The 27,478-nt window shown below is 37.9% G+C and overlaps 1 protein-coding gene across 12 annotated transcripts in view; it reads left to right on the forward strand.

Annotated features, from left to right (window-relative positions):
• NFIB (nuclear factor I B) overlaps positions 1–27,147 on the forward strand; it is a 269,310-nt gene extending 242,163 nt beyond the window's left edge. For 10 of the 12 annotated variants that reach the window (XM_058168186.1, XM_058168177.1, XM_058168178.1 and 7 more), the window contains one exon: positions 19,616–27,147. In XM_058168186.1, coding sequence (XP_058024169.1) covers positions 19,616–19,745 — 130 coding nt within the window. In that variant the 3' untranslated portion in view covers positions 19,746–27,147. The remainder of the gene's footprint in view (positions 1–19,615) is intronic. The other 2 variants (XR_009153317.1, XM_058168187.1) reach the window with 2 other exon arrangements.
• Positions 27,148–27,478: the final 331 nt, after the last annotated feature.

Consider the following 27,478-nt stretch of genomic DNA (forward strand, 5'->3'; position numbering starts at 1 on the left):
GCCAAAGGAACTATTTGAGAAATCACATGGGTAGAATTTATGAATTTAGAAATTGTTCTATGAGGTAAGGTAAAACTGTGTCTTATACTTAACTACACTTTAGCTCATCTTCCCTTTCAAAAAATTACTTTCAGATTAAGTAAAGTAAAACTGCTACTTTGCAATAGATTCTGATAGGAAAAGTTTAACATGCTAGTTGATATGTGTAATTAAGTAATTCTGAACCTTTACAGAATTGCTTCTGATTCAATTTGATAATGTCATGATAAAGTATTATTTTCTATTTCTTTCCCTTTTCCTCGAAATATCATTCCAGATAATTCCCCCAATACAAGAGTAAAATCCTTGGAGAGTTTCAGGAGATGTAATAGAACGCGATGAAAAGAGTGATTGGCAAGTGGAATCTTAGGCACGTTCACTCTCTTCAGTGCGCACACACACAACCACACAGAAATGCACATATATATTCAAACCAATTTTCCTTCTCATTTTACACTAAGAGCTGCGAAGTAAAAGTATGAAGTCCTTCCTCCTAATTTCCCTTATCCTCTTTTAGAGTCCTAGAAATTATCACTTATATTTTAATGGGCTTTCTAACTTGAATACAGGTAGTTCTCAAACTTAGGACCACAATTGAGCTCAAAATTTGTTAAGTAAGTTCTGCCCCATTTTACAACCATTCTTGCCACCATTCTTGTTGTTAAGTGAATTGCTGCAATTTAGTTAGTAACATGGTTGTTAAGTGAAATTGGCTTCCCCATCGACTTTCCTAGTCAGACAATCACAAAAGTAATCACATGACTCTGGGACATTGCAACCGTCATAAATACATGCCAGTTGCCAAGGGTCCAAATTTTGATCACATGAATATGAGGATACTGCAATGTTCATAAGTGTGAAAAACGGTCAAAAGTCACTTTTTTGAATGCCATTGTAACTTCGAACAGTCACTAAAAATGGTTGTAATTTGAAGACTACCTGTATATAATTGGTTATTATTGCTAGTTATTTTATTTAAGAACTAATAAATCTGAATAGACTGGATTGTTTGGCTTACCATACAATTGTAAATAGAAAATGATCTCTATAGGTTCATTTCAACCAATATTTATGTCTCATGCTTAGTTTTGTTCAGAAAGCTTCTTTAAGAAAACATATTTTATAGCTACTCTTCGAACTGCCATAAATGTCTATTTGTTCTCTCCAAAAATGTCTAATTTATATATTTTGTTTGTTACGTTGAGATTATGTACATCTTCATCATCACTGTCATAGTTAATCTTTAATCCCTCCAAAACATAGTTTTGGGGTGGGGGAATCTTGGCTAAATATTTTAAAAGGGCATTCGTCCATTCTTAATGGTATTTTCAGAACTGCTGTATGGTTTCAGACAGGATGAAACCCAGGCTCGTTTTCAAAAGAGACATTCAGAACCCCATTGTATGAGTCCCTTGTCTTAGTGTGAATGAACAGCAGACCTTGATTCAAATTTTACTGCGTGGTTTTGCCTTAGAGAAAAGAGATTATTTTGGGCTAGGCCAGACAAACTGATGGTAATTTACTTTTTATTCACAACATAATGCTATTGTTTAAATAAATTTTTGAATAGTGCCCATACTATTTCCTGAGATCCTCCTTTTTTGCTTCTAGCATTCTTACCACAACCTTCCACTGAATATTAATTATTTACTGATAAGCCCCTATTTTCCTTTTGTTTAAATAGCATCTATATTTTTTATAATCAGCTCCTAATTAAACTTTATAGGGAAAATACTCTAAACATAGTAAGCATTGCCCAAATACATTTAGAAATAAATTTTATTTCCTTTTAGCATGGTTTAAATAAAATTTAATTAAGCAAGAAAGACCAATACAGTTCCTGGATATTTGTTCTAATATAAATTCAACCAGCATGCAAATATATAAAATTTTAGGAATATCTTATATGCTCTATATCTGAGGTAATTTGAACTGGAACATAGTTTTAAGAAAATCAAGTTTCTCTCCCTCCCTCCCTCTCTCTCCCTCCCTCCCTCCCCCCCCTCTCTCTCTCTCGTTCAAGGGTTTTGATGGAAAGGTCAAACTGGGGCAAATATTGCATCATGGCATCATTGTTCAAATGATGTAAACTACATGCAATACTTCATTTGTGTCATGACATAATTTGTTTCGTTTCTGTGATGTCATCATGGCTTCTATTCCTAATATTTGGTATTATATTGAACTATATATTTAGAAATGCTTATGCAACGTACGACATGCAATAATAGCCCTTATTTCATGTGGTGAGATGTAGCTGATCCAAAGAGATCAGTTACTGCTAAGTAAGGCCATAGTGTTGACCTATTAGCGGTTGTGAACTTTCAAAGTTTTCAGCCAGGCTTTTCAAAAATGTAACATCAGGGCAATAATTATCAGGTATTATTAATTTGTGTTTTAAAAAGCAGATGCATTAAATTCTGCTTTATAAAGGATTATTCTGAATGCCAATTTAAGTTTAATTTTGCTGTTCCCAGATCCTAAGTTAACATTTCCTGCTTTCAGTTTGCCATCTTGGCAGAGAAATACAAAACAACAGTTGGCTGCTTCTTTGGGCTCAGAACACTGAAATTCTTTTCTACTCTATCCAAAACGGGGAGGTGTCAAAATATATAACTTTTTGTAGCAGCTTTCCTTTCTCCCCTTCCACTCTGAAGAGCTGTTTTGTTGCTGTTAAGCAGGTAAAATGAGTTTACTGTATGGGAAAAAGAAGACTGGGGACTTTTTTTTATGTCAAAACAGCCTTGCAGATTAAAGCTTCTAACTTGAATGTAAACTTTAAAAAAGCAAAATCGGTAGCAGTAACCTCATTCTTCTTCTTTTGTTTCTTTCAAATAAATTACCTAATATATCATAAATTTACGTGGACTAAAATTGCAGATTCAGTTTTTATAAATAAGAACCATGAAATGAAAATACTGACTGATAAAATCATTGGAGTATAGGAGGTAGCTGGGAAGGATTTCTGGCTTGTATCAGTTTGTCACTATCTCAGTTATAGTTTCACCCAGCTCTCTAATAAAGAACGATGTGCAGAGAATTATGTTTCCTTTCCATTTAAGCAAACATCTTCTGAACACTTCCTAAGAAATTAATTGTATTCCAGCCAGACTTGCCTGCTGCCATCCCACAGGAAATGGGTCAGCAATCCATTAAGATGCCATTAGATAATCTAATTTGGAACTTAATCTCTAAATTAACCATGCTGTATACTTGAAGCATACTTGAGAGGAAGAAAAAAAAGTTCGTTTGAATCGATAGGGAAGCCGAAGCGTGAAGAAGGCTGTTTGTTTTTTCTGTAGCTGTGGTCACGTCTCAAGCCGTCTGGTAACCAGGAGAAACCAGACATGATGTAATTCCAGATTGAACTTGAACTTCAGGGACTGAGAATGGGAAAACAATAGACCATAGGAATCAATAATGTCCATTTTCCACATGATTATGTTTGGCACTTTAAATTAACATTTATGGAAAAAGCAGCAAAACTACAATATGACCAACATGGGGTGCAGTGGGGAATCCACAAAGGAAAAGAAAGAAAACAATTTCTTCAACTGTATTTTGTGAAACAAGAGATTCCAATAAAGTAAACCAGTTGTTTGTTCTGAGCACTCTTTTGTTCTCTTAGGTAGGATAAACTTAATCTTATGTTTCCTGTCAGATGATTTTGGCGGTGCTTTTGGGAAAGGAGGAGCTTGTTTTGAAAGTGCTCTCAGCTGTAAAGTGGAATATTAACCCCTTGTGGATCACAAAATGTATATACTCAATTTTAGTCTGCGTAATGTATTCAGCTATAAATAAGGGCACAATTTTCCAGGAGATGTTTCTCTTAACATGTACAAAATAAAATAAATATATGGTAATGGTTGGCTACGTCAGTGCCTGCAAAGTTGTATCACGACTTGCTAAGCATCTCTTGTGAAGGAGTTTAGGAGAAAAATAATCAGTGCCTGTATGGTTTTATCTTTTAAGAAATAACTTCTGAAAGGATTGAGATGAAGCAAATTAAAATTTTGTTAGGAAAAAGAGATTGATATGATACAAAAATTAGCTGTTTGGCTGATCTCGCCTGTACTGTATTTTAAAACAATGTGTCAGGGATACATCCGGGCCATTCTCCCCCCCCCTCCCCCTTTCTACTTTTTCAGTCACCAAGGCCAACAGAGGACATGGTGACAATATTATGTTTCACTAAAAGAAATGCAACTTTTGGGGCCCTTTTAAAGCAGTTTCAGGATAGGGTAAGGAAAAAGGAAAAGGTGGAGGAAGCCTGTTCAACTTAGTATACATATTTGATTGCTTTTTTATAAAAACAAAACAAACAAAAAAAACTATTCTGTGGAAGTTTGCCAATGAAATGCTTAAGTAGGAACTTAGGGGTGAGGTTTCAGGAGTAGAAGGAGGGGCCGAGAGTAAGAGATGCTGACTCACTTTCTGATTTGTTCTATCAAAAGTTAAAAATAAGTTCTGCTGGTATATCCTGTATACAGGATGAGGAACCAACAGATGTGGCAGCAGGAGGAACAGATAAGCTCTGAAATAATCATGAAATTTGACACTGAGTGTATTAATTATGTATATGAACAATTGATCCCAAGAACAGGATGTTTGTCACTTGGGGCTAGTTATTATATATTCAAGACATACTGCCATTTCTGTCTATAATAATATCACATTCCATTCTTGATCTTTGGAATAGTTTCCTCAGCACCCTCTTAAATGTCCAGAATGTCTAAAGTAGGCCATCGTCATTTTCATCACTGACACAATAACATGCATCCAGAAAGTGTCATTTTGTAATATTGGTTGCTCGGATGTGAGGAACAGTATTTTATCTTGCAAAGCAACTCTTTAGTTAGAGATTGAATTTAGCTTCCTTTACACTTACCGTTTTGCTTTGAAAATGCTGCATGTGACATTGATACAACCAATACTGGTAGCTTAATCACTCTCTCTTACTTAAAAAAACTTAGGTTAACCAGACAACTTGGAATATAAGAAAAGAACATGGTAAAAAGTATAGTATGAAGTGAAAAGAAACTAAATGATAGATGAGTTACATTGTTATAAAATTAAGAGATTAGTGGAATAAATTTAAATGATTTTGTGAACTAGAGTTGATGAATAAATGCATGGAAGTAATGACTCAGATTTAGATATGATTGAAGAGGCTAAAATATAAGTCAGAAGGTATAGATTTGTGACATCTGGGTTGTTTTGAGCGTGACTAAAAATATGAATGGATAGATTTATAATAGATCCATGCAGGGGTAAAATCTAAAAATTTTCCCTACCGGTTCTGTGAACGTGGCTTAATTGGTGGGCGTGGCTTGGTGGTCAGGTGACTGGGTGGGTGTGCCCAATAACAAATAATAAAAATAATAAAGTACACAAAGCAATAAGAGGTACCAAAAACAATAAGAGGTACCAACTTTCACACTTTACACACACACAACACCACACAACACAACACAACACAACTGACTCTCACGCAGTGTAAAAGCAGCTGCACCAGGGGTGAAATGCTCCCAGTTTGGACCGGATTGCCCGATCTGGTAGCGATGGTGGCGGGTGGTTCAGAGAACCGGTAGCAAAAATCCCTGCCCCCCCTCCATGCCCAGCTGAGCTGCACGATCATCGGAGGTGCTTTTTTTTTTGTTTTGTTTTTACTTTTAAAAGCATTTTTTCTTTGGCCGAAAAAATGCTTTTAAAAGTAAAAAAAAAAATCCTCTGATGATTGCGCAGCTCAGCTGGGTGCTAGCCAAAAAACTGGGGGGGGGGGAGTCCGTTTTTCCTCCCAGCAGGCTCTGCTAGCCAAACCAAAAAATGAGGGGAAGTCCGTTTTTCCTCCCAGCAGGCTCTGCTAGCCAAACCAAAAAATGGGGGAAGAGAGTTCGTTTTTCCTCCCAGCAGGCTTCCCTGAAGTCTGCTGAGAGGGAAAACGGACTCCTCCCCCCCCCCCCCGTTTTTTGGTTTGGCTATCAGGGAAGCCTGCTGGGAGGAAAAACGGGGTGTGTGTGGGGGGTCGTGTTTGAGAGAGAGAGAGAAGAAAGAAAGGAGGCAGGGAAGGAAGGAAGGAAGGAAGGAGGAAAGGAAGGAAAGAGTACAAACCTGGCACTTTAGACACAGCTTCAGAGGATAATCCAGGCCTGGAAGGAACCTGGAGGTCATCTAGTCCAACCCTGCTTCAGCAGGACATTACTAGTGAGTTTCTGTCTTTTGATCCCCCAGTCACATGGTTACATAGCCATGTCCACCCAGTCATATGACCCCCATCAAGCCCACCCAAGGTAGCAAAAAAAATTAGATTTCAGCTCAGAGGTGCACCTCACCCAAAATGGCCCATGCAACAAGCAGGAACCTCACACAGCCACAAAATGCTCAAAAACCAACTTTCACACTTTACGCACATACAACACAACACAACTGACACACACACACACAAAAATGCCACAGCTTTGTGAGATTTATTATTATATTTTATTTTATTTATATTTTTAGATAAAAGCAGCTAAATTTAAAACTTCCTTAACTTTATACTGCTATGTCTAAAAAAAAACTTCTAAAAAAACCTCCAGTTAACTAATTTTTTAAAGCTCCCCCCCCATCCCAGTTACTTACCCAATTGAAGAGACAGGACAGGCAGATTGAGTTGCTCACCGATGGATTACAGGCAGGCAGATTGAGTTGCTAGCTGATGCAATTGATTGCAGCAGCCAAAGCAAAGCAAGCCCGAAAGAAGCAGCAAGGGTAGGGGTGGCGGGGTGGCGGTTATTATTAAGGAGAGTCTTGAGCCGAAGGAGACCACTGTGCCTCAGATAGCTGGGTGTGAATCCCTCTACGTGAAGTGGGGTCGTAGGACTCAGGTGGGCTTGCTGATCACGTACCTGGCTCCTTGCTGCGTGACAACAGCCCTGCCTGAGCTGTTGGAGTTGCTGGCCGGGTTGGCAGTTGAAACCCCTAGACTGTTGGTCATGGGGGATTTCAATTTGCCATCAACCGGGGTGGCATCCTCGGCGGCTCGGGAGTTCATGGCTTCCATGACGGCCATGGACCTGATTCAATTAATTGACGGCCCTACCCACGTCGGGGGAGGCACCCTAGACTTGATTTTTATCTCTGGCCAGTGGTTGAATGATCTGGTTTTAAATGATTTAGTTGTTGAACCTTTGTCATGGTCAGATCATTTTCTCCTTCGCCTAGACTTTCTGACCGCTACCCACCACCACAGGGAGACGGAACCAATGCGTTGGTTCCATCCCAGGCGCCTGATGGACCCGGAGAGGTTCCTGACGGAGCTTGGGCCGTTTCCCGAGCACCTGACCCACGACACGACTGAAGAACTAGTTGCGGCCTGGGAACAGGCCGCGGCTGGAGCTTTGGACCGTGTTGTGCCTTTGCGGCCTCTGACCCGGCGTCGGTCTCAACCAGCTCCTTGGTTCTCCGAGGAGCTGAGGGAGATGAAATGCCGGAGAAGACGCCTAGAGAGTGTCTGGAGATCCAGCCGTTCTGAGGCTGACCGGACACTAGTTAGGTCCTATAGCAGGACCTACCTAGTGGCATTGTGGGATGCGAAACGTTCCTACGTTTCCTCCCTCATTGCGTCGGCAGATAACCGCCCAGCCGCCCTGTTTCGGGTGACGCGCTCTCTCCTTCAACAGGAGGGGCGGGAGGACCCCCTACAAGGGCATGCCGAGGAGTTTAACGGTTATCTATACGATAAAATCGTTCAGCTTCGGGACGGATTGGATCAAAATTGGGTAGATCCAGGTGAGAGTTCCGAGACACGTCTTGTTGAGGTGGTTTGGGATAACTGACCCTGTGACTCCCGAGGACATGGACAGGTTGCTGGGAAGGTTGAATGCCACCACATGTTTACTGGATCCGTGCCCCTCCTGGTTAGTACTGGTTACTCAGGAGGTGACACGAGGCTGGCTCCGGGGGATTACAAATGCTTCTTTGCGGGAGGGGGTCTTTCCCGCTGCCTTGAAAGAGGCGGTGGTGAGACCTCTCCTCAAGAAGCCTTCCCTGGACCCAGCTGTTTTAGGGAATTACCGGCCAGTCTCCAATCTTCGCTTCACGGCGAAGGTTGTAGAGAGTGCGGTGGCATGTCAGCTACCCCAGTACCTGGATGAAGCTGTCTATCTAGACCCGTTCCAGTCCGGCTTCCGGCCCGGATACAGTATGGAGACAGCTTTGGTTGCGCTGGTGGATGATCTCTGGAGGGCCAGGGATAAGGGTTACTCCTCTGCCCTGGTCCTATTAGATCTCTCAGCGGCTTTTGATACCATCGACCATGGTATCCTGCTGTGCCGGTTGGAGGGGGTGGGGGTGGGAGGCACCGTTTATCGGTGGTTCTCCTCCTACCTCTCCGACCGGATGCAGACGGTGTTGACAGGGGGGCAGAGATCGACTCCGAGGTGCCTCATGTGTGGGGTGCCGCAGGGATCGATTCTCTCACCCCTCCTGTTCAACATCTATATGAAGCCGCTGGGTGAGATCATCAGTGGCTTTGGGGTGAGATATCAACTGTACGCTGATGACACTCAGCTGTACTTTTCCACCCCGGGCCACCCCAGCGAAGCTGTCGAAGTGCTGTCCCGGTGTCTGGAAGCCGTACGGGTCTGGATGGGGAGGAACAGGCTCAAACTTAATCTCTCCAAGACGGAGTGGCTGTGGATGCCAGTACCTCGGTACAGTCAGCTGCAGATGCGGCTGTCTGTCGAGGGCGAGTCATTGGCCCTGATGGAGAAGGTACGCAACTTGGGCGTGCTCCTGGATGGTCAGTTGTCCTTTGAAGATCATTTGGCGACCGTCTCCAGGAGAGCTTTTTATCAGGTTCGCCTGATCCGCCAGTTGCGTCCCTTCCTGGACCGGGATGCCCTATGCACGGTCACTCATACTCTCGTTACCTCTCGCCTGGACTACTGCAATGCTCTCTACATGGGGTTCCCCTTCAAGAGCACCCGGAGACTTCAGCTAGTCCAGAATGCGGCTGCGCGGGTTATTGAGGGAGCGGTTCGGAGCTCCCACGTAACACCTATCCTGCGCAGACTGCACTGGCTACCTGTGGTCTTCCGGGTGCGCTTCAAGGTATTGGTTATCACCTTTAAAGCGCTCCATGGCTTAGGACCAGGCTACCTACGGGACCGTCTACTGCCGGCCTCTATCTCCCAGCGTCCGGTGCGTTCCCACAAAGAGGGACTCCTCGGTGCCGTCAGCCAAACAATGTCGACTGGCGGCCCCCAGGGGGAGGGCCTTCTCTGTGGGGTCTCCTACCCTGTGGAACGAACTTCCCCTCGGGCTTCGAAAACTACCTGACCTTAGGACCTTTCGCCGCGAACTTAAAACCTATTTATTTCATATGGCTGGACTGGCCTGATTTTAATTTTAAATTTTAATTGAATTGTTGATGGGTTTTAAATTTTGTAATTTTATGGGGTGTAATGTCATTTTAAATTTTCTGGCATATTTGAATCAGTTTTTTAAGGGTTGTTTTAATTATTGAGTATGTTTGTTTGTATTTTATTTGCCTGTTCACCGCCCTGAGTCCTTCGGGAGAAGGGCGGTATACAAATTAAAACATTATTATTATTATTATTATTATTATTAAGCTGCCAAGTAGGTGAGTGGGGACCAGACGATTGGGTGGGCATGGGCGGGAGGGGGCAGGGATTTTTGCTACCGGTTCTCCAAACTACCCACCCCCATCATTACCAGATCACCCAATCCGGTCTGAACCAGGAGCATTTCACCCCTGGATCCATTATTAAGCTTCAGTGAATGGTGATAATAATAGAATGAGAGATGAGTCTGGGGTTAAAAAGCTCAAGGTTCTAAATGAATGTGATCTAGGAGAAAAAAATCATTGGGTGACATAAATGAATGAGTGGGATTGGACCCTTTGGAAATCCCAAACTGAATGAGAACGATGATTTACAAGTATGAGTTTAATTGAAATTCTTTTTGTTTCAGATACACAATTTAAGCATAAATCTATTCTTACCTATTGATGGTAAAAGTGATGTAAACATACAATAATTTGATTGTTATGTTTAAAGATAGTGTAGAAGGATGATGGGATGTTCACACTTAGGAAGACAAATCCTTAGGAAAATATATTAAGACATAATTTCTCAACTGAATGGAATGAATAAAAAGAAGACATAAAGGTGTTATAACTGTTTAAAACAGAACAAAAAGAATAATGTCATAAATTGCCACGAAAGTGTGTTGAGTTAATTTAGAAAGTATGAGAAAAATATTTGGTAAGATATGAAATTAAAAAATCCATGGTTGAACAAAAAAGCATAGAATGCTAATGCAAAAAGTGAGTGTAAGAGAAAGATACTGTATATTTTGTATAGAGAGAAAAAAATGCAGAATTATTCAAGGGGATGAAGAAGACTAAAATGAAATTTGGCAGAGTGAATGGATTTAAAAAATAAATGTAATGAAATTATTTGTGATAAATTGAAATGAAAGAATTTTGGAAGGAATATTTTAGAGGTTTCTATGGGAATGATAAAACTATTTCAAAAAGGAGAATTGAAATGGATGCTAGTAGTGAAAAAAATGTTGAAAAGTAAAAGGATGAGATTTTGAAAAAGAATTAAAATGAATATTATGTTAATATTGAATAAAAATGTTGAAAAGTAAAACATAAATACTCAAATTTCAAAAAATGTTAAAATACAGATGTTGTTTGTTTATAGGGGCCACTTTGATTTATTTAATATGTGTATAAAGACTGCATCTTTGCCTGAAGATTGGAGAATGTAGTTTCCTTCGCAGAGGACAAAGTAGTAATAGCAAGTGGTGAATGCAAGAAGTACAGGGAGTTATTTCCTTAAGTATTCATAGGAAGAATATTTCCTTGGGCTGTATGGTGAAGCTTGTCCCAAACCAAAGGTGGCAGACCAGAGTTTTTTCTTTATTGCTTCATTGACAATTTATATCTGTGAGAAAGTTTTTTGTACGTAGACTGAAAATAATATATGATAGAAGAATGTATGAAAAGAGATTAAATACTCGGCAAATGGTTCAGTATTGTGCAGGAAATAAGAGAAGTATGTGTAGTATTCTCTTGATTGTTTAATACAAGTGTGAATAAATGTGTAAAAAAATTAACTGGTTCTGGCAGTAGAAGTGTTTTGAGAACGGAATGCCTCTTATTGATGAATGAAAATTATTTGCAACAAATGTTATATTATACTGTATGATGAAAAGCACAGATCTGAAAACAAATGATTCAAAGTAGTTGTGTTTGGTAATGAAAATGGAGTGAATGAATGAAAGTTATACTTAAAAGGCAAAATCTAGAGCAACCCAATGAATTAGTATATTTTGGTAGAATATTGACTAAAGTTGGACAAAAAGATGGAGAAAATTAAGAAGCCCAATTAAGTTGGTAGAAAGCGTTCATTTGTATGAATGACTATTGAAAGAAGCAAAAATTGTTGCATATAGGAGCATGTTTCTGTCTACTCTATTTAGTAGTTTGTTTGTTTGTATCCCACCTTTATTATTTTTACAAATAGTTCAACTTATCCAACATACCTTCCTTCTCCTGTTTTCCCCACAAAACCAGCCCCGTGAGGTGGGTTTGGCTGAGAAAGAGTAACTAGTCGCACAGTCACACAGCTGGCTTTCATAGCTAAGGTATAGAGTAATTTAGAAACATGTTTGGTAAAACAACAAAAGGTAAGGTCAAGGGTAAGTGAATGAAGAAGGAATGTATATACAGAAGAGGATTAGTAATAAAAGGTATGCTTAGATGGTTCTGTCTTATAGAAGAAAGGATTGAATTGTAAAATAAAATATTGTTATTGTTATTGGTTGCATAGTTAGCTAGATATTTAGACTGGACATGGCATTTTTGTGTATCTATCAAATTTTTCCCAAGGACCTGGGACAGGCAGATATTGTTTCCTAATATTAAAGATGTTGTTGCCAGAGCTAAGCTGTTCCAAATGAAGCTGTTGCCTTTTTCAGTAGACTAATAGTGATTTTGTCAATGTTGGTGGCATTCAAGTAGTGCTCTAGAAGTTTTGGGGTTGCACCCAAGGCACTATTACTATTGGTAGTATCTTTGCTTTCTTTTGCTGTAGTTGTTCTACTTCTGATTCCAGCTTTTTCTATTTTGGGATTTTTTCCCCAGTTCTTTCTCTTCTATTCTGCTGTCTCCAGGTATTGCAATGTCCGCTTTCCAGATTTTTTGTGTCTTTCTTAGCACCAATTGTTAAATCTGGTGTGTTGTGTTACAAATGCTTGCCTGCTTGAATTCTAAAATCCCAGACACTTATAGGACAGTGATGTTTCTTGCAGATATTCCAACGCACCATTGTTACTACTTTGTTTTACCTTTATTTTCTATCAGTATATGCGATTTCTTTACAGTGGCTAACTAAGGGTCCACTGTTTCTTCAGCTTCTTTGCATAAGCAGCATTTGCCAGTTGTTGCTGTCTTCTCAATTCTGGCTTTATATACGTTCTTAAGGCTTGGTCTTGTGCAACAAGAATTAATCCCTATGTCTCTGTTCTTTGGTTTCCTGTTCTTAGCCATTGCCAAGTCTTATTATCTACTTTATCTATTTTTTTTTTAATGTACTGGCCATATAATACTTTGTGTTGCAATGTCTCTTTTTTAGTCTATATTTGATCTTTCTTATAGGCCACTTTGGTCTCTCCCCAATTTAGTAAGTCCACATGGTATACTAGCTTTAATACATCTTCTTCACTATCCTTCACATATTCTTCCAATATGTGGACATATTTTTCTTCTTCAACTATCTGTTGTACTTTCAACATTCCATGCCCATATATGCTTCTTGGTAAATTGACAGATGTTGAGTCTGTCAACATCACAGGTGATGAAAGGCATGATTCATTGTCTCCTGGTCTTCATATTCAGGGCTTCTATTTCAGCTTGAATACAGTTCAAAATTCCAGCCGTGTACCTCACAACTGGTATATTATCCATTGAATTGATGATATTTCTTCCACTGAGTTTGGATTTAAATTCTTCTTCACTTTCTTATTGTATTCACTTCTAATCTTCAACTTGATTTCAGTGCACTTGATGTCGTCAGCCTGAAGGATGCTTAGGTATTTGTATTGATCTTCTTCATTCATGTTTGTGATGTTATTTCCTTAGGACAGCTTGATTCCTTCAGTTTTCACCATTTTCCTCTGTTGGTGGTAAAGATGGTACATTTTTCTAGTCCAAATTCCTTTGCACTATCTTGGCTATAAATGGACAGCTATTCCATTTCAGGTGGTGTTTTTCCATATACTTTCAGATCATCCATGTAAAAGATAACCTGGCATATGTTTTTTTATGTTTAATAGTCATGTCTTAAATTGTTCAGTATCATTGACAGAATAATCACTACTGTGAGAAACGGTAGTATTGAGAGTCTCCATGAAGATTTCTTTCTTGATATTAATCCGTAGAAGTCTATCACCATTGACCAACAAAATAGAAACCAGTGTTTTCTATTGTACCACTGATCTTTGTACAAAGATTCAGCTGTTTCTACTGACTTCAGTTATTTATAGTAATTTGATTATCCAGTCATGTGGCAGGGAGTTGAACATAATTAATCCAAGCTATGTTCAAGTTGGTTTTCCTTCTTGTAACACTTTTTTTAAATCATCTTGACAAGTAGAAGCTGATCCTATTTGAATGGTTTCCTTTCTGCTCAGATAGAAAGCTTGTATTTCATAACATAACGTAACATAACATAACATAACATCAGAGTTGGAAGGGACCTTGGAGGCCTTCTAGTCCAACCCCCTGCCCAGGCAGGAAACCCTACACCATCTCAGTCAGATGGTTATCCAACATTTTCTTAAAAATTTCCAGTGTTGGAGCATTCACAACTTCTGAAGGCAAGTCGTTCCACTTATTAATTGTTCTAACTGTCAGGAAATTTCTCCTTAGTTCTAAGTTGCTTCTTTCTTTGATCAGTTTCCACCCATTGCTTCTTGTTCTACCCTCAGGTGCTTTGGTGAACAGCCCGACTCCCTCTTCTTTGTGGCAGCCCCTGAGATATTGGAACACAGCTATCATGTCTCCCTAGTCCTTCTTTTTATTAAACTAGACATACCCAGTTCCTGCAACCGTTCTTCATATGCTTTAGCCTCCAGTCCCTAATCATCTTTGTTGCTCTTCTCCGCACTCTTTCTAGAGTCTCAACATCTTTTTTACATCATGGCGACCAAAACTGGATGCAATATTCCAAGTGTGGCCTTACCAAGGCATTATAAAGTGGTACTAACACTTCACGTGATCTTGATTCTATCCCTCTGTTTACGCAGCCCAGAACTGTGTTGGCTTTTTTAACAGCTGCTGCACACTGCTGGCTCATATCTAAATGGTTATCCACTAGGACTCCAAGATCCCTCTCACAGGTACTACTATTGAGCAAGGTACCACATATACAGTACTGGTGCATTTTGTTTTTTTGGCCTAAATGTAGAACCTTACTTTTTCACTGTTGAATTTCATTTTGTTAGATAGCGCCCAATGTTCAAGTCTGTCAAGATCTTTCTGTAACTTGAGCCTATCTTCTGGAGTGTTGGCTATTCCTGCCAGCTTGGTGTCATCTGCAAATTTGATGAGTTCCCCATCTATCCCCTCGTCCAAGTCATTGATGAAGATGTTGAAGAGTACTGGGCCTAAAACAGAGCCTTGGGGTACTCCACTGCATACTTCCCTCCATGTGGATGTAGTTCCGTTGAGGACTACACGTTGAGTGCGGTTGGTCAGCCAGTTACGAATCCATCTGGTGGTGGTGCTGTCTAACCCACATTTTTCTACTTTATCTAGTAGTAGGTTATGGTCTACTTTATCAAATGCTTTACTGAAGTCCAAGTAAATTATATCGACAGCATTCCTCTGGTCTACTAATTTTGTCATTTTGTCAAAGAATGCGATAAGATTAGTCTGGCATGATCTGTTTTTGACAAACCCATGTTGGCTTTTGGTTATTACTTTGTTTGCTTCTAGGTGTTCGTGATTCGTTGCTTGATTATCTTTTCCAGAATCTTCCCCGGTATTGAGGTCAGACTGATAGGTCTGTAGTTTCCTGGATCTGTTTTTTTTCCTTTTTTGAAGATGGGAACTACATCAGCTCTTTTCCAGTCCTCTGGCAGCTCCCCTGTGCTCCAGGATCTTTGAAAGATATAGTTCAGTGGTTCTGAGATCTCGTCTGCCAGTTCCTTCAGAACCTTGGGGTGTAATCCATCCGTCCTGGTGATTTGAACTCGTCTAGGGTAGACAGGTGTTCACTTACCATTTTCTTCCCTATTTTAACTTGTGTTTCTAATCTGTTTTTTGTAGTGCTGTTTTTGATAGGTTGGATTGTTTTTTCCTTTTGTGTAAAGACAGATGCAAAATATGAGTTAAGTAGATCTGCTTTCTCCCTGTTGCTTGTCATCTTCTTGCCACTTTCTCCCAGCAATGGGCCAATTGTTTCCTTGACTTTTGTCTTGTTTTTAACATGTTGGAAGAAGCTTTTTGTTATTTTTACTTTTGTCGCTAGCCTTTGTTCATTGTGAGCCTTAGCTTTCCTCACTTCATCTTTACAGGCTCGGCCTATTTGCTGATATTCTGCCTTAGTTATTTGCCCTCTTTCCACTTTTTATATTTGTCCTTTTTGTCTTTCAATTTGTCAGATAGTTCTTTATGCATCCATGCTGGTTTCTTTTGAGATCTACTATTTTTCTTCTTCATTGGTATTGTGTTAGACTGTGCTTTTATAATCTCACTTTTCAAAATTTCCCAAGCTTCTTGAGTTGTTTTCCCCCTGAGGATTCTCATCCATTGAATCCTTCTCAAGCTCTCTAAGTTTATTGAAATTAGCTCTTAAAGTCCAAGACTCTAGTTTGACTTTGTTCTACTACTTGTATTTGCTTAATGTTGAATTCCAATATTGCGTGGTCACTTGCCCCCAAGGTTCCTGTAGCTTCAACACCTTCTATCATTTCATCTCTGTTAGTGAGAATTAAGTCCAATATGGCTGATCCCCTTGTTGCCTTCTCTATTTTTTGGGAAACAAAGTTGTCTGCTAGGTTTGTTAGGAACCTGTTGGATCTTCCACTTGGTGCAGAGTTTGTTTCCCAGTTGATGTCAGGGTAGTTAAAATCCCCCATTACTACTGTGATGTGCTTCCTACATACCTTAGTTAGCTGACTAGCAAAAAGTTCATCTACTTCCTCTGTTTGGTTGGGTGGCCTATAGTATAGACCTATGGCAATATCGTTTTTAACCCCTTTTATATTGACCCAACTATATTGACCCAACTATTTCAACTAGATGCTTTTGGGCTGTATCCACTCCACATCAGTTAGCAGTTTGAAAGTTGTTGATTAGCAGGAATTGGCCTGCAGTTACCTGGGGCTGCCCCTTTGGTTAGATCTTTCATTATCAGGTAGGTTTACCAATCTTTAATTTCAGCACCTTGCAGTATGTTGTTAAACTGCTTGGCAGTGAATGGATGCAGATCACTCAATTGTTTCAACCCAAAACTATGTAGTTCATCTTCACCTGGTGCTAACCAATTCTTGATTTTCCTTTTCTCCACCAATTCTGAAGTTACTACAAGTTGTTTCATTTCAATGTTATTCCCCCCCACCTTTTCTATCTCTTTTATCCAAACTGCATTCTTATTTGATTGTCAGATAGCTGTGTCCAGAAGTATATTGTTGTTTTTTTTATCCAGTGTTGGCTGTTTCATTGCAGGCTCTCCATTGATAGATTGGTACAAACATTTCTGATTCGACTGAAATTGTATCTGTAGTGTGCAATTTAAGCTTAGTATCAGTGCTTCTTTGGTGTTCCTTCTCTCCAGGTGATATTTTATGAACAGGTATTCTTTGATCTTCTTGTTCTTCTTGTTCTTTTCTTTCCTCTGTTCTAATATGATTGCATCTGATCTTAGCTTGCTGATCTTATTTAACAATCTGATCTTCCAAATTAAGAATGGGTTATTTGGTTGTTGATTTTACATCCAAGGCCTTCAGCTTTAACTCGAACTGTGCTGTGTACATCAGTAGGTGTATTTCTTGCAATGAGCTGGTGCTTATATTCAATATTTCAGTATTGACATCTTTTAATACTTGTGCTATTAGGGTTTTTGGTCACAAGCTTCAAAGCAGGCAACTTTATTCTGTCATTTTTGTGTATTCCATATGCTCAGATTTGTTTCAGTTCCGCTTTTTTCAGATAGAGGATTTCATTCTTTCTGAGGAGAAAATAGACTAGAGGATCTCTATGGGAATGAGAATGGCTCAATAACGACGCTGGCTTTCTCTGCTGCTGACAGATCTACAGTACATAAATCTGCCATCCTCTGTTCTGTTACTTCTGATTCTGAATGTTACTCTTTCCAGAATGGGTGCATTTTTTTCAGATCCCCTTTTCTCATTGGACTTGCTTTATCAAGTCTTTGTATGTTTTGAACAAATAATGCAGGTTTTCTTCTAGTAGTGCAGGAGCTGCTGGCTCTAATTGCTCAAGCAGTGCCCTGAATCCTGTAGTCCACTTGTCATGAGATGTACAGGACCTCCAAAATCTAGTATATAGCCTGTGTTGATCCAGGCGATGACGAATCTTCTGTAGGTTTCTATAAGTTACATCATACCATATTATTTATGGGATACACTGTCTTCATCTGATTTGTCCAATGAGACCTGTCCAGTGTGGTCAAACCTCTGTCACATTTCTCATCTTTTTCAGACCAAACAAACCTACAACTATGTCAGGGTAGTGCTTCATTGGTGATTGGCTTATTATTGTTGCTTTAAAACATGTACACCACTTGACTCTCAACAACTCTTAGTGTCTTATAACAATCAGAGTATTTGCTATAAAATCAATAAAGCATAAGCTGTAAAGAAAAAAAGATGGCAAGTGTGACAGACCAGATTGAATGAAGCTAGGATCTCACTCTCCTTTGCTAAAGACTGAGTAAAGAGACAAGTATTCACAAAATTCCTTAACAAGATGAAAGAAGAATTAATGGACAGAGAGGAAGGGGAAAACTATTTTAAGTTATAATTGGTTGAATTTTATGATGTCCTCAGACATAGAACAGAAGTTAAAAGAATAATAGGCAGTGTATAAATCAGTATATGAATGTGATGTAAGCAAAGATGGATTGCAAGGATAGAAAGTTATGGAAAATAATAGTGAATATTGTTCATATAAACTAAATACATTTCTGTTCTACCCTCAATTTATTTTGCTTTATTCTTGTTTCTCTTTTCTTTTGCTTTGCCTAATGCTATTAGGCATTAACGTAATGGGCAAATAGGTAAACTATATGTCACTAAATTAAAAAGGTAAAGATGACGGACAAATTTCAAGATCTATTAGAATTAAGAATACAAAATAATAGCAGTTATAATATATCTTGATTATAACCTTTAAGTTTTATAAAAGGTCTATTTTTGATTTAGGCATCTATGTGTGCTGCATCTGTTCTTAAGATATATATTGTACTGAAGACTGACATATAGAAAATAAGTCTCAGGCATTGGCTCAGATATGACTTTGGCTAGCATCATTTATCACTATTCTTTTCAGTGACTGTAAGTTAAACAATAGTATGTCAATAATTTTCCTTATTAACTTTACAGATAACATTCTTTCAGTTACTTAATATAACATCTTATTACATGTTTTCACAAAATTGTTAAAAAGTTGTTGTTATAGTAGTAGTAAAAAAAAATCAAAAGATTTATTTAACCTGAAAAAAAATCAGAGCATGCTCTGTTAATTTGGTCTGTATGGTCTTCTTAACTGAACATTAATTCTGAAAATAGGACTGAATGGTGTTGTCTGGTTTCTGTAAGACTTCTAGACCAGAAATATTTTAAAGTAGTTTTTATTTCCTGTATAAGTGTGTAAATCTAGTTATAATACAAAAGCCAGTGTGGTATATTTTTTAAACTAATCAGTAGACAGCTAGTCAGAGGCTTGTAAAAATCTTGTGGATTTGCATTACAATAACTTATGAGAGTTGTACCATTCTCCAAAGATTCATAAATAGCACTGATAAATACTTGGTGTGGTCCTTTTTAACACAATTACAATATGGTGGGCAGTTTGAAATACTAAGGCAAATGTTAAAGTTGTCAAGTTATGTTCCAACAAGAATCCTATTGCTGACTATAATTCATTTTCATTGAATAGTCTCCCCACATAAAGGAAAAAAATAATAAAAAGCATTGTTTCTCTATATCCACATATTAAATGTGAATTCTGTTATTAAGAGAAGCTTGTGCTGATAGGAAGAATATTCTACTCTGCAAGCATCAAGGGCTGTGTTAAATGGCAGAAAGCAGCCTATACTAAGCACTTACTCATTTGCCACAGCTAGTTTTAGGATTAAATTGATAGAGCAATCAGTGTAATATTCTATTTGCACTTTGAAGTTAAAATTAAAATGTTAAAATGTGCTGTTAGAATTATTGTTCAGTCAGATGGCTTTCAGATGTTCATTAAAAGGTGTTGCTACTTCAACATTTTAAATGCTTTTCTGCTTTCTTTTTTCTTTTCCTTTAACAGTCCTGGTACCTGGGCTAGCTTGGTCCCCTTTCAAGTATCAAACAGGACATCAATTCTGCCCACAAATGTCCAAAATTATGGTTTGAACATAATTGGAGAGCCTTTTCTTCAAGCAGAAACAAGCAACTGAGGGAGATTGAAACTGAACAAATACTATAAAAGAAAGGAAGATGGGACAAAAAGCAAAGAAGAAACTGAAGAAAGAAGAAACATAAACCAGCAATTGCAGCACTTACAATCATTAATTCCCTTAAGATTGAAACTGTAATGGCAAAACAACAGCAACAACAAAAAGCGGGATTGGGGGAGAGGATCGATGATATTTCACTGATGCGTGGAAAGATGCTCCTCCTGAGTAGCCTTTGTTCTATGAAATCCACTGGGAAATAGATGTTCTGTCTCTGACAATATATTTTAACTGACTTTCTAGATGCCTTAATATTTGCATGATAAGCTAGTTTATTGGTTTAGTATTCTTGTTGTTTACGCAATACGCATGGGATCACTATTCCTAGTTAGCTCTCAAAACAAAGGCTAGGAGGCATCCACAGAACTGAAGGAGAAGGAAGGCCAGAAGCCATTTTTTTCCTCAGTAGTCTGGTTTCTAAAAGATTTTTCAAAGAAAAAGAAAAAAATTCAGCTTTTAGTTGTCAACCCCAATTTATTTAACTTAGGTCCTTGACCCAGTCTTTTCTTAGTGTGTTATCCAGTTTAAATTTTTCAGGAAGTCATTTAAATAAGCAGGCATTCTATAAAATCAATGCCTTACTTTGGATAAATGAAAGTGTTATCTTCTCAAATGACAGTTTAAAAAACCTGAGAAAGACACTAAAATAATTCCCCCATGCTAATGAAAACATTAGAGGCAAGTGCAATTTAAAACCTGTATCTAAAGGGGATAATTGTTATAAGTCCTTTAGCCCTTGGACTCTAAATCGAGGGGATTAAAAGACAAGATAAGTTTCAAAAGTATTTCGAACAAATGTATTTTTCCCCTCACTTTTGAAAGGGAGGGGTCATTAAAAGGCATTAACTAAATCAAGACAAATCATTTACTTGAGAAAAGGAAATTAATTGAAACACAGCACTTAACGTTGATTTAGCTTCTGCCTCCTTTGAGGTATCTTATTTATTTAAAGTTACTGGTTGGATCAAGAACCCATAAATAATGGAAAAGGTTCTCTAGAACCTTCATCACAGAGACTGAGAGAGGTAAATCCATGTCACAGGGGCAAAGCTTCTGGTTTACAGATGGGAATGATAGGTTGTTGGGTTGTGGGAAAGGGAACTGAAATATATTTTTTAAAAATGCACTCTTTAAAAAGCCTAATGACAGGGTGCTGAAAACTTGCATGGTGCTCTCAGAAATTAGCCTTGTTTGATAGATTTCTCATATACACAATATTGTGCATGGGCGGATACATTTTGCCTCTACGTCTCTATAAAAGAATAATTAAAAACTACTCTATCCAGTAATCCTAATTTGCACGAAGTTATAATGTCCACATAACGTGCCTTGCCTTGAAATCTAAAAAAGTGACATCACTACACTTGTTTTGCTGCATTTATTATCATTTTAAATCTGTACCATTTTTATGACAAAATATTTTGTACTCCAGATGGGAAAACAACAACAACAAAAGTGACATCATGGATTTTTTAAGCAGTTATAACTTTATCTCACATTTATAAAGCATATCATGGCTGTGTATAGTTGCCGCTTAAAAATTGTAATCGACCAGCAATATTTTCAGTATTTTGGTGTTTTTTCTATTAATCTTTCATGTTTTTTCATCTTCCAATTAATATTGGGGGGAGGGGATTCAAATTTATACGACTTATGCAATACCAAGTTTTGCCTATGTAGGTAGTGCTTTTAGCTGTATTGGTTACTATAGGTAAGTACACAGATTTAAAAGACAAAAGATTAATGTATGCTTTTTTGTTTGTTTGTTTGTTTGTTTGTTTTAATTGACCAAAGTGGGTACTGCTATTTTTGCAGTGTGATGAGGTCCTTTTTGTGTACTAAGAGATGGACAGGGGATTTTTTTTAAAAAAACTACGTACATATATCTATATATTCTGGGGTGGGTAGGGAGGATTTTTAACACTTGACAGTGTAGCTGTGAAGCAGAACACCATTGGCTGGGTGAAGGCTACAAAGCGACTCTTCTTCCTACTGTGATTTAAAAAAAAAAAACCTAAAAAGGTGTTTTCTTTTAAACTTTCCACCTGGGGTGCAAGCTGAAATCATTTCTGGTTTGAAAACAGGCATAGTAATAATGAAAAATAAACAATAATGGATTTTATTGGAGGCAGACCTGATTTGAGAAAAAAATATCTACTTAAAAAAAATAAAAACTCAAGACCCACAGAGATCAAAAGTCCTGTAAAATTTTACAAGTTATACATCCATCATATAAAAGCCTCGTTTGAGATTTAAAAATCACATAGCATACACTGCCAAAACAGTACATGCTATGAACAAAACATCTTCTAAAGATGCTAATTGTATAATAAGTATTGAATTGGATTCAGTATTTGTTTTCTGTGAATGGAGGCATTTCCAGTGGGAATCCCATGATATCTCCTCCTTTGTCCTTGTACAAGAAATGAGATTCTGATTTCCTTTTCGGCATTCCCCAGCATCACTGATTTCTATTGTCAGAGATCAGGTAGGAATGAAGGACTAGATCAGTCAGTGACTAATCAGTCAGTGGATTGTTTTGCTGGATCAGATCCGTTCTGTAACCTTTCTCCCATATAGATCTGTGCTCCTATATTTCAGTATAAATCGCCAAGCACAAAAATGCACACATACAATGTGCACACATACAATTTTGGTTAGATACCAAAATTAGTAATATAGAAAACTATCAGCTCTGATGGCTTAAATTATAAAGGTTTTCTTCTCTGCATAAAGGGTGATTCTATGGGATCACAACCCTCTTGCACAAAACTACCACTACGAAATTATTAATTTCCACACTATATTTCTAGTACTGATAATGCCAGAGTAGTCAGTCTTATTTCTGTGTTCTTAAAAAGACTAGCTACATAACTAGTAAAGCTTATATTAGGTAAAAATGAAAATGAATTAGCCTTACAATCTATTTTTTAAAAAATAACATTTTATGCAGACATGGTGTATTTATCTGGAATCTAACTGAGAGAATGTCCATCAGTTGTATTTTGCACCAGCAGTAAAAGAAAAATCAGCCAACATAATCCCATATTGTCTCCAGGATAGAAATGAATGTAAGTACAAATCTAATGTTAGTATTCATAACTGGCATGGATGTAGGTATTTTGTCCTTGGAGTCTGTACTGAAATGCAAACTAAAATCCAAGCTAATATTCAGTCTGTGTGTTTACTAGCACAATTTTTATTTGCCTTTAGTTTCAGCAAACTAAGACAATTCATACACTTTTATAACCTTATAAAGAAATGTTTTAAACAGTTTCTAATCTGCCCTTTTCAAGCAGCTAAACAAAATGGATGAAAATTACAAGAGAGTACAATTTCCCTTCAAATAAATGTAGCAATATAAAAAGTAAAATAAAATTATTTTGAAGAAGAGTAACCCAAAATATTGCCATTAGAGCCAGAGGAACTACTTCGAAATAGTCTGTCTAAATTCATGTGAACTTTCACTCCCCCCCCCCCCAAAAAAAGCAGTATTTCAAAACACTTCTCTCAACTAGAAATAAGCAATTGCCATAAAATAAATAATAAAAATAATCCTGATCTCCTGTTTTGACCTTGGCCTTTGGTTCTAGGCGCAATATGTCATTCAAATTCTTCCTGCATTGCCACTGAATTAGTTGGTATTTTACTAGTTGCAGCCTTCTTTAAAATAGTGCTGAAAATTATCAATGCCGAAAGAGAATCAGATTCCCTTTCAGATTTGACCTGCACTAATAAATGCCTTTTTGAGAAAGTTGCTTGTGTAAAGTCTTAAGGGCAGTTGTAAACCTGTAGGATTGTTGGTATGGTTTGTATTTATAGCTAAAGTAAGAATGAAACCAACTATATGTTGGCTCTTTTTCTGAGCCCCTTTGTAAGTGAATTAATTCACTAAATATATGGCTGTTAGGAAGAACTGAAATGTACAAACACTGAGAGTTGGTGGGCCACAAAATGATGCACTGTTCTTTCAGTTTATCCCTTAATGAGAGAGAGTTTCATTAAAAATGGCTGGAGTGCAGCAGCCACTTAATCCGTAAATAATTTATTTCATTGGGAATACTGAAACCAAGTTGAATTCCGTTTTTAAAGTTTCTAACGGACAAACAGAATTTGACAGAGAACAATTGCAATTCAATTTCGTAATTATCCTGACCTAACAAATACATCAATCAAATGGGCGTATTTTTTTTTAATCAAAGGAAAATATTTATAAAAGGATGCCTTGCTATTTTAGATCCACTTTCTTGATATTGAATTACTTGGTCATTTGGGCCATAATTCTGACAAAATTTTCAGGATAATGCTCTCTGTGGGTTTTTCTGCCTCTCTTTCTAATTGAAAGATCCATCATATCCACATCTTCTACACTTCTCTCAGAGCTGAGAATTCCAGTGCAGAACGAAGTGTTTAACACACTCTAAATCTAATCTAAACCCCCTCCTTGATCAGGAAGTATATTCTGACAAAATCAAGTCACCCCGTTCTATGTGCACTGTTCTGCCTTTTTCAATTGCTTTGTAGCCTTTGCCTCTTGGCAGTTGTCACTGAAGTGTGTTTTCCCCTAGAATGACATGAACAGTTGAGGCTTGACTAAGGAAAAAAAGGCAGTGAAGGAGACTGTACATAGACATGGCAAAATATTAAATATAGCAATATAGTTGTGTGTTCAGGTGGGCAGCTCCATTTATAATATGTGAATGAACCTGTGAAGCTGCAATGAAGAGAAGAACAGAGGATCTTCTTAATGAACCCACCTAGCGTGTAGACAGTAATTTGTACACTGTATAGTTTTGTTAAGATTTTTTTTAAAGCACCCTCGTTTGTAAAGCTAATTTTTAGCAATTATAACGGAAATGTATGTCATTTCCACTTCTAACGTAAACAAGAATCTTCCTTGTCTGGAAACTGGACTTGGGTTAAAACTCTCCAGTTTCTTAATTTATGTATTCAAACAAACAAAAAAAATCTGTCCATGTTACGAGATATTTCACTATGCTTGAAAAGCATAGGTTACTGATCCTTTTAAAAGAAATTGTAAATGGAGAAAAGTTATATTTTATGAAGGTTATTTTGTTGTATTTAGTATTGGAAAGTTGGGTTTTGGAGCATTTCAGAATGTTGGAAGCACCACTGTCTTTTTTTATTAGTATATATGGCCTTTAGCAAAAATGTTGTGATTGTTACATGATGGTATTTAAGAGCAGGTTCACAGAGCATCCAGGAGAGAATTTCAGTGAAAGAAAAATGATAACAGTACTTAATGTCTCATATAGCAGTGTCCTCAGGGAGCAAAAATTTGGATTTGCAATTAGGAGCTTCTTAAGGACTTACTGAATGAGATTGCACAAGGATATACTGAGCTTTGTCAACAGTGCGTGTCCTGTATCTAAGTCATTCTAAATTTTGTATACTATGTGAGATTGTGAAGGCTGCATCCCACATTTGATGTACAGTATTCACCCTTGAGAAAGAGAAAAAAAAATCTCTACACCCGTGCTGGCAGTAATGCCTCCAGCATGACATTGATTCTAGTTTACATTTCCTGCCAAGGTCTTTTGTTAACATTTGCCAGCTGCATGCTTCCTAGGCTTTTATTTTTTTATTGGGTTTCTATAAGAGATGCTAAACGAAAAACAATGCAGGCAAATCATGTTGAACAGAGAAAGCTCAAAATTGAATGTCCTACTCCATGCGGAAGGAGCTGAAACCTGCCTCCTTCATATTTGCACTTTCTGAGAGTTCCCCTGTTTTTTCTTATCTCCTCAAAACGTTGTGGGTGTGTTGGAGCCCCACAGTCAGAGGATAACACGGACCACTGGGTTTGCCCTTTGACCCAGCACAATGACCCTTGCATCAGCCAAACCTATTGCCATGACAACTCTTGTACTGTTTCCATGCCACAGCTCTATTGGTCACATTTATTAATAGCAAAGGGGACAAAGCAGGAGACGGTCAATTTATACATTTTTGTTGCAATTTTTTTTCCTCAATGGTTGTAAGTAGTTTTTTTTTATATATATAATAAAAGGGTTCACTAGTTATTACTCCTTAGGATTATCTGTGTGTTGCAATTAAAATGTATGTTGACTTTGTGAAAGGGGCTTCAGTGGCACTCGCCACCCCCCCGCGCTCATTCAGGCCTCCGTTGCGTTTAGTGCTCAAAATCTTTCCAGGAAGACCCGAAACAAACGCAGCAAGCAAAAAGCAACGGACGGCAGCGAGAGCCAGTGCCACTGAATCCAGTCTTTGTATTACTGTATTTTTGACAGAATGGTTTTGAAAACTGTGCTACAGGGACTGATGTGGCAAAATGTGTATCTATATGCAGAAGGACTTTTTTAAAAATAAAAAAAGAAGTATGGCTTATTATGCATTCTTCATAGAGGGCATTGAAGTTGCATGGACTTGTGAGAAGTTGATGCAAAATGAGAGAGAGAAAGAGACAAAAAAAAACCAGCAAAAAAAAAATGTTTACCAAAAAGAAAAAAAAGTGAGAGAAATTAAAAAAAAAAATGACCAGTGCCTGTTCAGTTTCACAGTCTCTGTTGAGTTCAGTTGTAAATATGTTTCAGATAACATTTACTTCAAAAAAAAAATTAAAAATAGAAAATTACAACATTGTAGAATGTGAGGGGTGACACCTTCCCAGGCTTAGACTTCTCAAGAGCTACGTTAGATTATGTCTTCATCAAGCTGTTAATTTGTGCTTATATCATATAGGACTTTAGTGAACTGGGAAGAAGCACCCCAATCTCAACGATAATTCTCTAAGAACAATTTTTTGTAGGGCTGTGTGTTTCTTTAGATACATTTAGTGCAACTGTAGGTGACAAGTAGTCAGTTATTGCTTGCTAGCTACACACCAGGGTTGATCCATTTTAAAACTTCTGGCACGGTCTACCCTTCTCCACTTCTCCCCAGAGCCAGAGGTCCCCAATATGTTAGATGTACTTCGGTTGGCTTTGTTTTTAAACGCATGCAGAATTTTGGTGTAATGATGAATTTACCCATAGGATGCATATATACTCTGCAGTTTTCACTTTTACAAAATCGGGACCTCTGGCCACCAGGCTCTTTTGGGGGGCCAGAAGGTTTGTAAGAAGAGGTTCTGGGGAGAAGAACTCTTGCTTATTTGCAGGACAGACATGTTCTTTGGAGTACTTTTCATTAGGTTACAAAGCTCAGCTGCCACAAGTTTTAAACTGGTGTAAGCTTGAGTTAATGTGATTTACTGTTATATCCAGCCTATACTGCTAGCAGCTGCTCATACTGCAGTCAATTACTGGAAGCAGATATATTTCCTATGCAAAACTGTTTAAACAATAAAATGAGCTATGCTACAGCCTTCTGGTCACTTGTGTTTTCTTTTTTCTCCCTCTTAAGAGTAATAGGTTGGTAATACTTTGGAAAAGTTCTTGAGTTGCTGGTTTCTGAGAGCATGCAGTAAGTCTCTTCAGTTTTCTGTTTCTTCTGCTTGAAGTTGAAATGGTCTCAGTATGTTCATGTATCCTGCCTTTTAATACACAGTTTAAGTTGGACAATTAAAATAGAAAATGCCTAAAATGAAGCAGATCTGTCATTTTTATCTTTATTTGATGACAAATAAAAACTCTTAATGTTTACCCCTAAACTGCGTTATTGGAAACTTGACCTGATCTGAAGTCCATTTACCA

The sequence above is a fragment of the Ahaetulla prasina genome, chromosome 2 (genome assembly GCF_028640845.1).
Source record: "Ahaetulla prasina isolate Xishuangbanna chromosome 2, ASM2864084v1, whole genome shotgun sequence".
In the NCBI taxonomy this organism is placed as follows: domain Eukaryota; kingdom Metazoa; phylum Chordata; class Lepidosauria; order Squamata; family Colubridae; genus Ahaetulla; species Ahaetulla prasina.